Source organism: Nipponia nippon, unplaced genomic scaffold (assembly GCF_047370975.1).
Source record: "Nipponia nippon isolate SJK-2023a ecotype South Korea unplaced genomic scaffold, ASM4737097v1 scaffold_28, whole genome shotgun sequence".
Lineage (NCBI taxonomy): Eukaryota > Metazoa > Chordata > Aves > Pelecaniformes > Threskiornithidae > Nipponia > Nipponia nippon.
In genome coordinates, this window is record NW_028262345.1 from 5,272,284 (window position 1) to 5,290,907 (window position 18,624).

The 18,624-nt window shown below is 48.8% G+C and overlaps 1 protein-coding gene across 4 annotated transcripts in view; it reads left to right on the forward strand.

Annotated features, from left to right (window-relative positions):
* The window catches only part of NECTIN1 (nectin cell adhesion molecule 1), a 106,332-nt gene that overhangs the window by 71,851 nt on the left and 15,857 nt on the right, over window positions 1-18,624 (forward strand). For all 4 annotated transcript variants that reach the window (XM_087763441.1, XM_087763442.1, XM_087763443.1 and 1 more), the window contains exons 6-8: window positions 15,240-15,387; window positions 17,431-17,518; window positions 18,024-18,134. In XM_087763441.1, the coding sequence (XP_087619567.1) occupies window positions 15,240-15,387; window positions 17,431-17,518; window positions 18,024-18,134 (347 nt within the window). The remainder of the gene's footprint in view (window positions 1-15,239; window positions 15,388-17,430; window positions 17,519-18,023; window positions 18,135-18,624) is intronic.

An 18,624-nucleotide genomic window follows, 5' to 3' on the forward strand; every position in this document is an offset into this window, starting at 1 on the left:
CTAGAAAAACCTATGGAAGAAAAATCCATCAAAAGCTATTAAAAATTATGACACTGTCTCTAGCTTAGGAAGTTCTTAATTATTGGACAGGCTATTGGAACAATGTCAATACACACTTGCTCTCTTCTTACATTTTCTCTAGGCATGTGTAATTAGCTGCGGGCAGGGCCAGGATACTGGGCTAGGCCAGTCTTTGCTTTGACACGGTAGAGTGTTCGTATAGTGCAACGCTTGGCTACCATGACAATCGTGCATCAAAACCATCTAAATGCTATAGGGATGCTAAGGGTCCATCGGGAGGCAAGATCAGTCAGACTGCATCCCTGCATCTCCCTTACTGATCTCTGCATTGGGCAGAACAGTTTGCCTTTCCCCTTTCCTCCAGCTTTCTGACTGTGAATGTATGCTACAAAGAAAGCCTTGTTCCCAAAGATCAAGGCAGAGAACTCTGCAAGACCCAGACTTTTGCAAGGGAGGGAGAGAAAAAGCAAGCAACCGATCACAGAAAATGTGCATGCTCTTCCTTGCACTGACATCAACAGGCACTTTGCCATGCTGCTGGCCTGGAGAGTGGAATACTCCCTGGGAAGGGATTTTTGCACCCAACTTCGACACATTGATCTGCTGGAGATTTGAACCAAAACACAGCACTCCCCATCAGGGAGAGAGAGGGAGAGGGATCCTGACCCAAAGCTGAACTTGAACTGGTCTCCATTGTGAACAGAGGAGCTGGATGAAGAGGGAGGTGTTCAGGATTGGGCTGGAAAGGAGTGGTTTTGTGCAGGCTGTTCATTCCCTGTCAGCGGCAAAGCAGGCGTGAAGCATGCACCAGAGCAGCAGGAGGCTCTTTGATACAGGCTCGGTGATCAATGCATTGTGTGCTGCTTGGCAGACAGGCTCCTTCCAAACCCCATGCCACTAACGGAGCCAGTTCTCAGTCATTCTGCTGAAAAAGGAGTGTGCTGGGCACCCCGCTTTGGAAGGGGTTAAAGATAGCCTTGGGGAGGCTTTCCTCAGATGCAAAGGGGGAAAAGCCAGGAACACTCTTATTAGCAGGCTTCAACATGCCAAGGGAGCTGTGACCACTATCCAGGCTGTATCTATATGTCCACATATTTTACTCCTCTCATTTTCCCCTTTCTGCCAGCTCCTTTTAGTAATGACAGATGTTGGAAGTGTAGCTTTGCTTCTGCTGCAGCCGTTCAGGTCATTAGCCGTAGGAGCAGCCATGACAGCGATGCAGAGGAGCAGCATCCTACAGAACTGGATCTCCAGCAGCTGGCTCAGCCACATCAGCCAAGTTTGGGGGTGGGGAGAAAGGGGAGAAAGAAAAGGAGCACCAGGGAGCTGGGATAAGGGTCTAAGATAGAAAGAAGGATAGGAGGGGCCGTCTTTGCCCATGGTCCTGCTGGGCTGAGCCCCTGGGAAATGCTGCGCTGATTTCCCAGGCCACGTCTTACAGTTAAGCGATGATGGATAAAACCCATTGCATGGGGCCTCTTCTCAGCAGCTCAGGTTGCAGAGAGCTGAACTCAGCAGGAACTGACTCCCATGCAGTGCCCCTAAGTATTGTGTTTCTCTGGAACAAAACAGAAACACGTTGGGGGCAGGCATGCCAGCAATGCATGTAGCCCATGGAAAAATGGCAGCGTGGCTTGGATCTCTTCTCAAAGCCACATCTCTGCAGGCGAGCACTTCTGGCCCCAAAAGCAATTTCAGAGCCCTGACAATCAGCAGAGGTCCCAGCAGAGAGCCAGGGGAGGAGCTGGATCAGGGCAGGAGGAGATGAACAAGAGGCTCATGTTTGCTCACAGGCTGTATGCCCACTGCTGAGCATGGTCCAGCAGCAGAGAGCCAGTCTAGACCAGAGTGAACACAATGAGATTTACCTCCCTGGAACTGGGAGATGCGCGCAGAGTTCAGGGCTGAAATGTCCATTGTGAAGATACAGAGCCAGGTTCCCGGTTGGTGCAAGCACATCCAACTTTTCTGACTACAATGGAGTTACACTTATGTCCACCCACACAAACGAACGTGGCCTAAGTAGGATTTGTAGTGAGTGAGGGTGAGATATACTTCAATGTGATCAGGCATACTTCAGTATGCCTTGCACAACACTCAAAACCAGATGGATTGCCCAGGGATCCACATTCATGGCAGACTCAGAATGGGAAGTGCAAGAGCCAAAGGCTCCAACAGACAGAGAAAAAGGCCGTGTAACTGAGAGATGTCAAACCAGGCTGGCTATGAAGGGGTGGGAGCTCAAGGGGCACTGGAGACAGATCAGGTCACAGAGCATCAGTCCAGAAATAGGTGACTTTCAATGCTAAACTCATTGTGAGGTAAGAGGTAATCTGTGCTCAAGTTCAAGTCAGAGCACTCAGGTCACACACACCACTAAGTCTCCTAGAGCTAGTGCTGGAAAAATTGAACTGAGAGAAACTTGCAGGTTTAGAACAGCGCTGGGTGAATTACTTGTAGTAACAAATATGTTTGATTAATTTTTTTTTCATGGTTTCAGATTATTTGCAAACTTGAGTTTGATTTGTATGAGCATATTTGTTAGAGGAAATTGCTTTATGCAAATGTATTGCAGCTGGGGGACCTGTGACACGGAGAAGTGCTGTTGAGCCTCAAATGCCCTCAGTGGTGCCTGGCAGAAGGCGAGGGGGGCTGGCTCACTCCTCCTCCAAGCAAGGCATTTCACAGCCTTCCCAGACGTGTTTAGATGCAGGCTCTCTCTTACATAGTATTTGCAGAACAAGGATCAGCCTTTACAAAAAACCCTGGATGTGTGTTGCACTCCTAAAATTTTACATGCTAACTAGCAGAAATCAGAGAGGCAGGCATGGCTGTGCAGGCAAAGCAGGGGCACAGCAAGATAAATGTGTACATGATTAAAATGTAGGCTAAAAATGTTGTATCACCCCCAGGGGCTGAGTTATTGAAAGGTAGTAATTTATGGATACCAGCCATTGGAGTTGCTCCCTTAGCCTCAGCAGCTGAGGTGAATGTTGCGTCCTCATCTGACTAAGCCCAGCACAAGGTGAGTTAGGGACACTCCCTCCTCCATAGATTTCACGACTGCTGAACCAAACCCAGATCCTCCTAGGAAACAGGCAGGGTTTTTTGTCTGAACTGCATGGAATTTGGGGAAGAAAATGGTTTGCATGCAAAAAGGCACAAAATGCTCTTTCTGCCCCTTTGCAGAAAACTCTGTCCTGTGGTTTGCCGGTGAGCTCAGGAGGAGCAGTTCAGTGCTGGCTAAATCCTAGGAGGTGAATACGGATCAAATCTTAAGACACCAAAGGGAGCACGCTTTGAGGAGCTGTGAGAGGAAGGGGTTTCTCTTTCTCTTTAGTGCCTGGTTGTCAAGCCTTTTTCTAGCCTAGCACCCAAGTTCCTGGTATATCTGGGGCTTTGCAAAGCAAACGCCTTCCTCCATCCATCTGCCTGGGAGCCACCACTAGCCCCATGGAGAGAGGCTACCTGAATGTTTCCATTTCTCCCTTATCTCTCTGTTCCTTTCAAACTCCTGCCAGCCTGTTTATCTCACAGTTTCGAAAAGAAAATTGCCAGCTTCACACCTGTCGGGTTTAACTGATTGCCTGTCGCTTGGAGGGAGGGAGTCCATCTGTATGGCCCTGGCTGCACAGGCTCTGCTCGCCAGGGGAAATGTCTCCATCCCTCGAGGAACAAAATGCTTCTTTTCCCATCTCCCACCCTCATCTCATTGTCCTGCTGTAGCTCCCAGCCCTTTCTATTACCGCTTTGCAATAACAATGAACAGTAGCTTTCTGCTGGCACACAGTTTTGTCCACCCAAGGAGCTGATCCCATCATGAAACACTCATCCCCTGAGGTCCATAATTTCGCCGCTGTGCAAAAGAGTGTCCTTCCCCAGGGGGTGATACAGAGAAGCGAAATGACTTCAGCAAAGGTGTCCAGGGAACCAGGGAGAAGGCTCAGGGGTGGACTCGAGGGATCTAAATCCTTATCTTGCTCATTGGAGCACACTTCTGCCTATGGGATATATACAAACACACGCTCACTGTCGCCATCCCCAGCAGGTGCCTTTCCACAGGTCCAGTGCATACCCCTTCCTCCATCCACCCTGAATCTGCCGAATCTGGAGGAGCCTTAATTCTGGCTGCGCCCTTCCTAGTAGCTTAGCCAAGGAGGAGGTCGGAGAAGGAGCAACAAGTAGGAGGGGCACCCAGTCCAGCTGCTGCCAGCTGTGGGAGGTCCACGGCTGTTGATCTGAATGCTGCAGCTGCCTGGGATTATGAATGGATACCGGAGTGGGAATGCCGAATCTGAATGGCTCGAGTAAACACCGCAGAGCAGTCCAGAAATAATGGCATGGGGGCTTTATAATAGGAAGGAATCATAATTAAATAGAAATTAGTTACTTAAATGGTCACTTCCTGGGGTTTTGTTGATGTCCGATTAACTTAACTTTTAATTTGCATAAGCAATAAATGTTTAATTATGTTATTAATATAGTTGAGTTGAGGAGCTTATGGGGTTTTATAATTGGCATTTAACTAGATAGTTCCAGCATATTAACTGATGTTTTATAGCTCCATGCGAGGTTTCCCAATTATAACTGACCTAAAAATTTGCTTGGAGGACCTGCCTTGAAAGTGTTACCTGAGCAACAGAATAGGGGGAGCTGAAGATGTGTGGAGCCCTTCCCCGCACAGAGGAATGTGCGCAGGCAGCTCTGCACCCTCCACAGAGGCTTTGAGACCGCTCTCCCCTCCCTAGGATGCTCTTTCCTTAGGGCCCACAGCCTTCCCTGTGGCAGAGAGGGGTCACCTCCCCTCTCTCAGCATTCAGCTGACTGCTGAGCCAAAAAGGCTGACACACAGCAGGGAATTAGGGGGGGGAGAAAGAGATTTAGAGATGGGGAAGGCTTGTCCATGGGTTACAGCATGACCTGTGACTGATCAGCTATGGCAGCCTCTGGAACTCTGTGTTCAGCTCCCAGCCCTTGCTGGCTCCCCTGTTCCTCTGCTGCAGGTTGGCACCAGTTTCTTTCTCACCAGGGAGGTGCTAAGGAACATCCTTTAAGGTCCAGTTTCAATAGACTTACTGAAAAGCTATACTCAGCCATCTTCTGCATTCTCCCCTTTTGGGCCCTCTTCCTTTTAAAAATACGGGTGCTTCGGCAGGGATACAGAGTATTGCAATGGCTGAATTATGTCCCAAGTCTATGAATGGGCTTCTTTACAAATCTACCGACCTCTGTCTCATCCAGGGATTGCCAAGGCACTGAGGTGGTCATTGTTTCCACAAGCCCTATGAAAGCATTGAGTGGCATCAGGCCCACCACCCCTCCTTGCGGACTCTGTAGAAGCGTGCCCGCTGACAGTGATTCCTTCTTGACAACTCCTTCTGAGACCTGTCAGTTAGCCACTCTTAATCTGTTTTCTATTCCATCTCTACACTTACTCTGATGAGACGACTGGTTTAGTAGGCAAAAAATGACATTGTGTTTGACTGACAAGAGCCATTTCCCACGAACCATGTAGACTGGCATGGATTGTATTCCTGCCTTTTAATTCTTTATTAACTGGAACCTGCATTAGCTTTTTCTTTGCCAGCAAATCACCCTATAGTATTCAAGTCATTCTCTGCGTCCTCTTCCAGTCTGCTAGAGTTTAACCTTTTAGAATTTAACTATTTCAACAAATAAACAGTTAGTAAAAACTAACAGCAGTGAGTCAGAGACCTCCTCAGCTAAGTCTTTCAACCTATCTGTTTGCTTATAATAAGTGGAGTATCCAAGGAGATGGGTGTCCAGCAAGCTCCTCAGTCTTGTCATCCTCAAACACGCAGAAATTGTTTTGTGATCTCAGAAGCCACAAACAAATGTCTGTTGGTCTCCAGAGACAGATCATGAATAGTTATTCAAATCTTCTGCCTTTTCTGAATTATTACTGCCCTCTTGACCATTTCCATCTGGTAAAGTGCCTATAGAGCATTGCAGAGATTTTGTTTATTCCTGTTGTACTCCCCAGGGTAGCCCTAGCTTTTGTATCAATCGCCTGTCCTTCACAGCTTCTCTTCCACACTGACTGATTGCTCTCTTTCCAGCTTTTCCATTTGATCCATATTGGAGATGGGGGAAGCTGCCCATGTGCAAGCTAACAAATACCCAGCTGAATAAGGTTACATGACTAGATATTGGTGCTTACACACTAAGGCAGAGACTGCCCCGCAGAGCTTGCGAGAGATTTGAGGAGTTAGGAGGGATGGTGTGTTAGGAGTCTTTCATTGCCATTAACAGGAGGGAGAAATTGGGAAAAGGGTCAGAAACATAAAGTCTGAATTACCTTCTGCATCATTGTCCCTCTCCTGGAGCAGGATTGAATGGGGGCAGCTGGGGATGTGCTGCAGCTGCTTTTCCTAAGTCAGTGCTGGCACAGTGACCATCCTGGCTTGGGAGAAGCAGATCTCTCCCTAAGAGAGAGAACTGTAGTCCTGTCCACCTTTCCATTTGCACAACTCTTCATGCACTTGTGGCCAGATGACAGCGAAGCAGAGCAGTTCCTCCTCACCCTGCTGCACACACCCTGTGTCTGCACCTAACTCCCAGCAGTCTCCCTGCGTAGATGCAAACAGGGAGCTGATCTCATCCTTTGGGGCCATCCAAGATACAGCTGTCCTGTGCTGTAAGCACCCCGGAGGCAACAGGAGACAAATGCAGCCCAGGACACATGGCCAAGCAGAGCGAGACGTTCCCAGGAGCGCTGCTGAAGATTGTTGAGCAAATTAACTCTATTAACGCAAATGATAAGAGTCTGAGCTGCAGTCCCTGTACCTTCTATCTGGCAGAATTCATCTGGTGGCTGCTTGTAATAGCATGACCTTAATGGACTCATCAAGGGAGCAAGGCTGTATCTCTGGCTAAACAGGGATTTGGGACCACGCTGTGCTCTGGGCAGTTATAGCAGGCTGCTAAGATCAAGAGAGACACACTCCGGTGTAATGGGGTTCAGGATCTGGCCCCTTCATCCCTCCAGGAGAGGCAATTTCAAGTGTCATCACCTCCTCGAAACTCTACAGCAGAAGAAATAAATTACTAAAGGGATTTGATTGTTCATTACTCTGCTGAGCTGCAAGGAAATGAAGCAGAACTAAAATTAAGGGCTGGGAGGCAGAGGAAACGTCAGATAACATTTCCCGTCTTCTCCAGGGCCCATGTTCTCCCCCAAAACAGGCTGAGGCACTCTCCGTACTGCTGCACTGAGCTGTGAAGCCCCTGGTTCTGGGAAGGCAGGGGGGTCTGTGGAGTTGGCCAAGCAGGGTGAAGAAAGGGCAGGGTGAGGTTTGTGCTGGATTTGGATAGATGGGTTAGTAGTAGTGACAATGTCACGTCTGGCCCCTCTTTGCTAGAGCCACTGAGTGGCACAGAGAGACAGGGACACCCCAGAATCTGGAGTTAATGCAGACATTTCTTGGCTGAGCGGAAAGTGTGGGGATGCGCACATACAGAGGGGCTCGGTTTCTGTGGGTGGACACTGCTGCAAATGACTGCTTGCTGTTGCACCCTCTGAAAAACTGGCTCCTTCTGTTGCACAGTAATGACTTTGCTAAGCTCTGTCCTTTCACACAGAGATAAGGCTTCCTTCCTAAGCTCTCAAACCATGTTCTCAGGTGCTGTTTAACAACTGCTACACTTTGCTTCAGGAGTGGAAGAAAAACCAGCCCAGTGAAAGGTATCCGCAGGGGAGCTCCCACTACAACAGCTACTCTGCAGAAGTCAGTCCTCATCTCTGCTGGATCTCATGGGGTTAAAACACTGCTCCTATTGCTGCTATCCAAACCCCATCCCTGTTAGTGGCCGCTGGGAAGCATTGCAAGGGAAGGTCACCAGGGGTTAAAGCCACATTCCAGACATGCTTTTGCAGCCAGCAGCTACTAAACCAGATGCTACTTAACCAAGGATGACTCTGCTGCTTCCCCTGCAGGAGAGGAAAGGGAGAAAGCTGGTCATTACTGGAGAAAGCTGAGATGCCTCCACCCTTGGTGAATGGCAAAGCAATTGCCTTTGATGGAATGTGTGTGAAATCTCCACTAATATCAAGCACATCCATGTGTCCACTTGCAATTGGGCATGCTCTTCAAAGCAGTCACCCCAGGGAGGGTTGGATCTGCACACCACACTGCCAACCTCTCCCAAAACCTCATCAGAGACAGGCAAGTGGTTTGCAAAGTCCTTTAAGTGCCTGTTGGGCTAGTAAAAATTACAGAGAAAAGCAAAGTGGGCAGGGAAAGGGATGTCGTGATTAGTACCTAGACAGCGGGATACCCATGCTCCGAATGCGCTCAGGACCCAGGAGGTACCCAGTCATCTGGTCTTCAGCAGAGAGGAATTAGAGAGGGAATATACCAGGTCACTCATAGAGGGGCTTGGCAGTTGTGAGGCATCCCCACTTGTGGGAGGGAGAGAAAGGACATCGCAGAGAGTGGTCAGGAGTGTTTGTTTGTTTAACCACCCTTGGCGACCCTGACTTTTGGCCCCACTCAAAATACACAATATAACTGAGACCCTCCCAGCACCCATTTGCTCGGACCAGAGGCAGCAGAGCAGCCCCGCGTGGGAGGCGAGCTCCCCTGCCTCGCCGGGGCCCTGCGGACCCAGTCTGCGCAGTGAGGGATTTCCAGGGGAATGGAGCCGAAGCCCTGTGCGGCGGCAGTGTCAGGATTGCAGCCACGGCTTGGCACTCGCATGTGTGGTGGCTAATTGTGTAAATGAGAGTTAAATCAACAAACACCCTGGCGGGAGAGGCTGTGACGGCTTTTGAAATTCCTTCTGACTTATATCAGAGCAGCTCTGCCTTCATTTTGGTGTTTAACCTTTGTTTGGCTGGCTGCATCTCCAGCTCCTGAGGTGACACAAAACCAGAAGCACCTTCTCTTGTTAGCAAGAGAGGTCCTCAGCTCTTACTGTAGCTGGAGGAGTCTCTGGGAGGCAGGGATGGGGAGGGCTGCTGGATCAGCTCTGCTCTTGCTATGCTTTTGTCACCAAGGGAAGCCCAGACACTCCTCCTGCTAAGAAAACCCTGCCAGCCACCTTTGCTAACCAAATTGCTCCTCTTCCCCATGCTGAGGGCTAACTCCCCCTCTTTCTCTCACCATATGTCACCAGATGAACAGCATTTGGTAACAGAGCTGGTTCTGGGTACTCCAGGGGTTAAGTGGTGCTACAAACTGCAAATTGCCCATTGACCATTGATTTGTGTTTGCACAGGGACAGATTCTCCTCACTGTCCAGTGCTTTCACAAGTGTTTCTTGCAGCCTGGTCACCTCCACCTGCAGTTAGGCAAGGATCTGAGCTGGAGCAAGGTCTGAGCAGGGCCTAGGTGGGAGTAGATGAGAGGTTGTGTTCCCCTTCACTTCAGGCCAGGACAAAAGAAAGGGGCATGAAGATTTTGGACCCAGCTCTGATGGATGAAGGAAATGCTGCTGCTGAGGGAGCAGGATGGCACTTCAGCCTCACGCACTAATGGTCTGTTGCCACTGGCTCAGCCTTCCAAGCAGTGTTTTCTTAATCGCTTTTATCCTCTGGATGCTTAGCTGTCCCTGCAAAGGATTCACTTAATATACACAGTGAAGGGAACTGCCCCAAGAGAAACCTACCTCACCTCTCCTCCCTCAGACTCAAGATCCCTTTAAAATCTCCAGTGACTTGCAAGCCCTGCTGTTTATCCTACCCTTTGGCCCATCAGCTCTGCCAGCTCACATCTCTGGCTCTCCTGGGAACAGCATTTCATTAACCCTTTGCAAACACAAGGCGTCATGCGGCTCTGAACCAGCTTGTGCCTGGGGGCGTGTGTGCTATCGGAGCGTGTCTGAAATTAGCCAATCCTGCTCTTGTCTTTAAAATCAAACTGGAGATGTATTTGTTCTGCCAAGCTTTTCAACTCAGTTTAATTTAGCTCTGTGAACTTGCCGTGTCTCAGGCTCCCTGGAATGTGTCAGGTGGGGCTTATTATAAATATGCATCACCTGATCTCATTGTCTTGCTCAAAGGTTCAGCAGGCAGGAAGGGTCCAGCAAGTGCTGACTCCTTCCACTGGATCAGGGTGGCAATCCAGGCCACAGACAGACTTACTTTGAGCTGGCACTGTACCGGGACAGGCTGCTTTAGACCGGCAGGCTGGGTACGCCTGTGAACAGGGATGCAACTGAGCACCAAGGTAACATTAACTCTAGCAAGGCTGGCAGCTAGAAGAGCTTCAAAGCTACTAGCATAAAGAAAGGAGAGGAATCATGATTCCTTCCCGCTGATTTGCAATGTGTCTGTGAGCAAGGCAGCACATTGCTGAGTGCCTTGGCTAGCCAGCCATGAAATAGATGGGGATTTGTTTTGTGTGGGGAGGTAATAAATGGAAAGGCAACCCTACTTTGCAATTGGTTACAGGTGCAGGCAGATCTTTGAGCAAATGGCTTATCAGAGGTGTTGTATGTTGTTATGCTGGTTTTCTGAGAAGCACTGGGGGATCAAGTTGAAGTTAGAAGGCAAAGACAGAAGAAGAGCGTGTAGCTTTGAGCAAACTAGCTCCGCTCAGCTTCCAGATTTACCTGGGGGATGCAGGTTAGTGCATCAGCAATTAGATGGGGCTCAGGCTCTCCCTGGGGCAGCTGAATACATGGTAGACAGTCAGGGTAGAAAGGAGACAGTACCAGTATGAGACCCAGCCCTCTCATCCAAATTAAGCCTGCCTGCCAGTGCCTTTGTCCCACCCTACAGCTGTCTGTGCAATTCGTGCAGGACCCCATTCCACAGATCTGCTCCTCCCCACCTGCCCAGACTGGATGTCACTGTGCATGTACTGCAGCAAGTGCAGACTTATCTGGCTGATCACAGCTTTACATAGAAAGTCAGGCACAGACCCTTGGTGGGGATGTAACATATTCTGCTCTCAAGTCTTGATCCCAGGAGCAACCAGGCTGCTTCATGATGCAAATGTCCCAGCTTTAAGGGAAGAGACCTTACTTCCAAAGTGTGACAGGCTCTGTCTCTTCTTTCCTTTCCTTTTGCAAAGTCCTCCACATCACTCCCCCCATACCAAGAGCAAGTGAGTCATTCCCTCTGCTCTGGCATACCCTTCTCTGGAAGCTTTCCAGTTTATCTGTCTTTGCCTCACTTCAAGTTCCCTTTGGGAACATCTCTCTTGCTCTCCTGCAAGCTGGTTCTCCAAAGCCTTCATTGTTCCTCTATTATTATTTACTATTCCACTCTGCAGCTGCACTATTTCACCCCTTGGGCACGGCGCGTGTGGACAGCTCCGTCTGTTTGTCTCTGTGCTTTGAAATGCTACCATGGCTGTTTGCAGTAAATCTGAGCCATGGCTCTGTCTGTACAGACAGAGTCATCAGCCCTGCAGCTGTTTGGACAAGGGCTTTTTCATAGCCGGTGCTATGAAACTATTCGTCAGTTGTGCGCTCTGATTGTGCCTGATGCATCTCTCCGGGATGGACGTTCACATCTAGTGGACATTCTTCACTTACTTGGGAGATGTGAACATCTGACAGCATTGAACTGCTAGATGTGATTTAACTGAGCATTGGGACTGGTGAATTACAGTATCAGCACCTCACAAAATGTTTTAATTGATCTAGTTGGTAGAAAGATCTTCATCTGTTACCGGTTACTTTTGGAAACCCAGAGACACACACCATCAGGTGACTGGGAAGGATGCTTGACGGATAGATAACCACTTTTCTTCCTTTCCTGTGTCTGCTTCCATCTGTAGAAGAGCTGTGGGAGAACAAAATAACGAACAAAACTGCTCTGAAAGAGACTGGGGGTGGAGTGTCCTTCTTTTCTCCTTAATTGTAATACTGTGAATTAATTCCGTTTCCAGCAGGAACGAGGAGTTCCCAGCAGCCCTTAGACATCCAGATAAGGCTGATCTGTTCTTTCAGCCCCTTTGGGTTCTCTGGTACCTGCCTCGCTGCCAACTGCTTCACACAAACTTTTTGGAGAGTTTTAAATTATTCGAGCGTGACACAGAGCAGGGAGTTTTGCATTCTTAATTGGCAAAGCCTTTTACCACTCCAGTCGGGAGGCCCCTGAGCTGTCCTGCCAATTTATTCTGATCCTGATTCACAAGCCTTGCAAACATCTTCCCAGGGCTGCCCAAAAGCCCTGTCAATGTAACTGAATCCTCATCTGCCAGTTCTTGTCATCTTCTCATGAGGCTTTCCTGGTGCCCTCCTGTTTGACTTACAACACCCCTTCCTGCAGCCACCCTGCCCTCCAGAAAAGCCCTGTTGGTGCCTCTGGCTTTACCCATTAAAGAGGGAAGGCACAGAGAGGATGGAAGGAAATAGGCTGGGTTGCAGGTGAGCCTCCAAACAGCACTAGCCACAGCTCTTTCCCAGGAAGGGGAGATTGAGGGAATAAACAGCTGGGGATGCAAATGAAAGGCTTTAAAAAGATGGGGGGGGAAGAAAGAGGGAAGAGCTAGCAGAAAGGAAGGTCTCTCTCTATCTCTTCCCATTTTCTTCTCCTCTCCTGCGCACCTTCTTGCTCTCTCGAGACCTTCATCTCTCATTTATCTTCCTTGTCTCCTGGTGTTTCCTCTTATTGTCAGCAATTATCCCTGTTGCTTTTCACAGCTTCCTAGCTGGACCCCTGCAAAGATGTGATCAACACTTTTGCAGGATGGCTCAGCCTGTCCTCAAGAAAGAGACCTGCACATGTAGGGACAGGGCTTCTTGTCATAGGATTTTGTCGTTGTTTGGTACTTGCCATTCTGTGGAAGCGCTGCTTTGCCACGCAGCCCTGTCTTAGGCAGCTGGGATGGATACCAACACTGGGATGTTCATACCATAGTACTGAGAGCTTGGCAAGAAGGAAGTACTCTGATAGACACCCCAAAACATCTGCATCTCTCCTTGTGCTCCTCTGTTCTTTCCCTCTCCTCATCCCCATACTGTCTTTACCCAGTGCCCTATATTTACCCCTCTCTCTTCTGCAAACTGATGGCTGCATTTTGCCCTCTTTAAATTTTCCTGGCCCCTTTTCGCTATTACACAGCCCTGTTCAAATTCCTGGAGATTAATTTTAGCTTTATTTATTTCCCTTTCCCTCTTTCTCCTTCTGCCCCTTTCCCCCCCACACATATAGACACACCTATTGATTTGCAGCGGTAGCAGGAGGCTGATGTTCTCTGCTCGCTACCTGCCATCCAGAAAGCCATTAGGGGCCAATTCATCACAGAAATGCCCCAGCCAAAGTGACTGGAAGATTCTTTACAGTCGCCATCCCTGCCACAATCTTGAATGCTGTCAGGGGGTTTGGATTGCCACATGTCAGCTGTCTGCCTGAGCATGGCTGTAAGTGAGCTGTCTCAAGGCAGAAATATTATTTACAAGATAATGTGGCTTATGGAGAAGGGAAGAGAAATAAAAGTGACTGCCACTGCTGAGGACAGTGGTGAGCAGGGCCTCACGTTCTGATGACTACAGCATCCTGCCACTTGAAGGCACACAGCTCTGAGCTCTTAATTAAGGAACAGGGGAAGGCGGGGTGTGGGGTACTGACCAATGTAGGCTCTGGGATGTCCTTGCGAGGCAATAGAAAACCAGGTTTGCATGGAAAGGGATGGGGGATCAGTGTCAAGACAATTCCCAGGGCAAATTCTTCATTGGTAGCAATGCCTCAGCGTGGTGCTGGGAGTTCAAGTGTTTTGTACTGATACAGTAAACATGCCAGTTCTCTGCTGTGCAATTTGTTGGTATTGACCAGAGAGGGGATTTCCCTGGGAAATGCTTATACACCTCAGTTTACTTCTGGATGACAGCAGCAAATCTGAAAGGTGAAGAAGGCTGGCTGTGAGGTGAGATCTGGGAATAGGCTGTTGGCAACGATTCAGCGCAGTCAGTTCTGCAATTGCACCTGGTACATGGGATTTCAGGGAGCCCAGCCTTCGAGCTAAGCAAGTGCTGAATCCATGGATGTGAGGTGGGAGTAAGTGGCAGATTTTCACCCTGAAAAGTCCTGTATAACTTGTCCTATGTGTTTTGGGAATGTGCGCATATACATTTTATAACCATGCACACATGTAGAGTGGGTATAATTTTGCAGATGCATAGTTTAGTGGAGATACTGGCTACCACTATGATACTCAAAGCCATAACTGTTGCAGAATAAGGTCCATATAGTCCAGTATCTAGTCTCTAAGAGCAGCCAGTAGCCAGGGCATTAAGAAAAGTACAACAATTAGGTGTGACAGACAAGTTCTACAAAGCACCTTGTTCCCTCATCCCTGTCTCACTCCCCTCCCCTGAATTTCTTTTCCTTCTCTTCCTCCTCCTCCTTCTTCCTCCATTCCAATTATCTCCTTCTTTCATCACTGCTGGAGCTGTAAGTACAAAGTACCAATTAGCTAGTTTTCAAGTTTAATTAGGTTGGAAGGTAGAGCAAATTAAATCCTTTTATCGTACATTTCAAAGCACTTTCCCATCAGGCCCATGGGATAGGTTTCCTTTGAATGAGGTCCACGTTAGTCACTGAGGAGCTGGCCCAAGTCACAGAGCTCTCCAGCCATGGGGCAAACAGGAGATGAAATGCAAGATAGGATATATGTTCCCCTCGCCCCTAAATCCTACATTCAGGACATCTTTTTTTGTAAGGGTTAAGGATGCACACACCTCTGCTCCACCTCAATAAATTGAGCATTGGTCCTTAGCTTTTCTAAGGTCTACGTTAATAGCAAAGCTCTCCCTCATTTCAACAGCGCTAGGAATTCGGAGAAGACACTGTGACAAAGCCTGGCAGAAGGCTTTCAAGATAGTTAAATACTATCAAGTAGCAGGTCCATATGAGTGCCTCTGCACCACATGGGATGGCTGCTTAGAAGCACCTTTATTCCTTAAACCCTTCCTTCTTTGAAGACAGAACAAAGGCAGAAAAATAGATCCAGGAATAACCACCTGATTTAAGGGGAAAGTGCAGAATAGAGTAAGGAAGTGGTTAGCTCTTGGAGACACAGTGGACTGCGATTGTAACCACAGATTTCTGTTCCTCTGACTACTACATTTCAGTATGACCTGTCTCACCCCGTAACACTGCACACACACAGCTGCCTCAGACAGTTTCAGAGTGCATTGGCATCTTTGCTTACGGAGTCCCTGGTTCTACTGGTCTTTGCGCCTTACTGGTTGTGTTGTCTGATGCTCTAACCCTCTCTCCTGTGCTTCCCTGTGTGTTGCAGATAAGCCGCTACCTCAGGGTGCTCCAGGAGGCATTATTGGGATCGTGGGAGGAGTCATCGCAGCAGCTCTCATCATCTGTGTGGCTGTCACCGTAATTATTGTCTACAGGCGGCAACAAAAGAACCGCACTGAAACAGACAATGACCTGTAAGTAGCCCCGTGCTCGCAGCAGTACAGCACGGTGATGGTACAGGTGCTATCGGATGGGGCAGCAGACAGAGCACTGCTGGCCCTTCTGCTACCTGCACAGGAGAAAAGCCTGGCGGCAAACTGTTTTTCCTGCCATTTCTTCCTGTCTGCATCCACCTGGCTCACTCCTCTGACTCTCTTCCCTTCCTTGGGGCCCCCTAGTGCTTTCCATCCTGTTCTCTCCTATTTTTGAGCTCTTATCACAAGCCTTAAGTGGAAACCGAAGCACAATGATGTTCACCCAGATGCTGCTTTTCCTTGGACACGGTGCAGCTGCTCAGCGCCACTCTCACCTCCAGTGGTACAAGAGGATCCTATTCCTCCTTTTGCAGAGAAATGGCTTCAGGCTCCTGTTTTAGACTGAATCACATTCTGTCATCAGAGGGGTCTCTGATAGACCCTGAGCAGCCCTGAATGTATCCCAAAGAGTCCAGAAAGGATTCACATCCACCCAGCATTCCAGTCTTGTATATATGGTGCCAGCCTGAAGACATGAACTCTGGCAATACGAGAGTAGGGAGAGGGGACGCCCCAGGGGCTCCTCTTTGACAGGTACTTGCTTTGCTGTGCCCTACACTGTGCAGCACAGGTCCCAGGCAGGGAATTTAGTGGCGTGGAGCTCAGTCTATGCAGCATGAACAGAGCCCTCTTCAGAAACGCTTACCCTGCCCTCTTCCTGAAAAGCTCTATCTTGTCACTGCCGTTGAGCAGTGGGGCTTGAGCATCCCCTCCCTTCCTTCCCACCTCATAGGGGAGGCACGGAAGCCCAAACGCTAGAAGTTGCTTTTATCTTCCACAACCCCCCACCTCATTGTTGTTACATCTTGGCCACGTTTTGTGCTCCATTTAATCCCATTTGAGAGGCGGCATTGGAGGATAGCAGGAGAGGGAGGGAAGAGAACCGGGGAAAGCAGGGGGAGAGACAGAAAGGCACACAAACAAAAAAATAGCACCACAAGGTGAAATTGCATCAACAGCATTGGCCCTGTGATAGAGATGCATTCAAACAATCCACTTCCCACAATGGCCCTCCACGCAGGCACAGGGAAGAGCCACTTTAGCTGAGAACAGAAGCACAATGGTGCCCTAGTCTGCAGAGGTGCTGCCTCTATTGTGGAGTCCACTCCAAAGCTTCCAGAAGTTAATAGCATTTCTTTTCTTTAGAGCCATAAAGTCAATGTTTTGCAGAGCCTCAGGGATCCATTTTACTCTCCTCACCCATACGCTCTGGTCCTACGCTGGAATCCACTAGGCTGCCAAGGAAAGTTGCCCACCTCTATCAGAAGATCTGGTGAAGTTTGTACAGAGAGAAGGGAGGGGGAGCCAGCTAATTAGTGGATCAGAGTTTTAATAAGTTTTGTAAAAGGATTAGACACATCTGTGCATATGAACAGAATGTGCTGAGACAGTCTCTAGGCTGGGATTATAATGGCTGCTGATCCTTACGCTCTGGGGCAAAAGCTGATCCCCTGATTGGGGTTCAGGGATAAATGTCCCTGCGTGGCACAGCATGTCTATGAGGAAGATTCAAATTCCTACTGGGAAGCCTGTGGCAGGGGCTACTGTTCCAGGTAAACTCACGATTTGGGGCTGACATTACCTTGTTGATTTGCACCGACCACTGCCAGACACTTTCTGGTACCCTACAGCCATAAAATGAGCCACCTCCCATGGGATGATTTGGACCCCATTTCAAAACAGTGCCAGGAGGCAGGTATCCCAGCTGCACCCTCGGGATCTGCGATCCGACATGGGGATTTACTTGGAATTAGGAACAGAACGCTAGGAGGGAGTTTATTTCTATTAACAATTCTAATTGGGGTGAGAAAGAGGGCACGGGGAGGGGGGTTACTGAGAATAATCTATATGATTATATTGGCAGTGCAGCGACAAACACAATCAAATCTTTGGCGCATACAGGATCTGGCTTGTTACAGCACATCAAAGCAAACAAACCCCTTTCTCTTGCTCTCTAATCAGCAACCACTTCTTTATCTGCAGAGTTGACTTGCCTCCATCTCACAAACCTGCCCCTCCACCAAAGAGGAAACAGGAGATGAAAAGCCACCTGAATGCAGAAGACATCCAGGTATGCCTCCCCAGCCCAGCTGCAAGTTCCTTCTTCTGGCAAGGAAAACTGATTCCAAGCAGTGTCCTCAGTGCCTAAATTTTGGAAAACTGGGTTTGCAAGAGCGAAGAAGTCTGTGGCCTAAGTTTGAGGGGCAGCAAGAAAGGACTTGTCTGCCCAGAATTCCCAAAGATTGGCACTAATTGAAAGCTGTAATTCGGATCCTGCTTACTCCCTTTTGTGAGGATTGAATTCTATGTGAGGTGGTGTTCAGATGGGCTCTTAGATGTGAGCACTTCTGAGCATCCCCGCCATTTTGAATGTCATGAGTGGTAGTGAGGGGTGTGAAAATGAAAGAAAGAGAATGGGAGGCAAATAATATGGTAGGAGCAAGGGAGAAGGTAAGATGCACGGCCCTTCATGGTGATATCTTGAGATGGTGTCACCTGAAGCAGATGTTGCCTCAAGCTGTGACAGAAGAATAGTACTTGCTCTTCTCATCCCTCTTCTCTCTCCTCTGTTACAGGTTGTTCACTTAGACAACATGAAACATGAGGAGGAAATCCAGAAAATCCCTTTGCAGACCCCGTACTATGACATGGCAGCTACCGAGCCCTCTCCCTACGCTGACAAACTGGTAAGGAGATCAGGGTGCTCATAGTGCTGCCTGGCCTCATCCTCACCCCCAGCCTCACTGCCTTTCACGCAGCATCTCTCACCCTAAAAGACAAAAGACCCCCACCATCCACAGGGGTGAACAAGCGGCCTTCACAGTCTAGGAGTATCCTCTCCTGGAGGAAGGTCCCTCCACCCTCTGATCTCAGTCCACCTCTCAAATACGACTGACCCTAATTCAGCACTTGCCCCTTTTGCCCTTGGTTTCCATAGGTCCTGGAGCTGTGCCTTTATGGGTCATTCCTCAGTAATACACCCTGCTTATTCCAAATCTTCATCACTATCACAGGATGCCACAGGACTATCACAACCTGTGGCAGTCTCATCTTTACATATGACAGCTAAGCCTACAAGCCACCTATCCCACCCCAGTCACTCTTCACCTTCTGCAACTGAGCCCCTGTTAGAGTTTGCAGCTGAACGAAGCAGCTCTTGAAGAGCAGTGTGCGCTG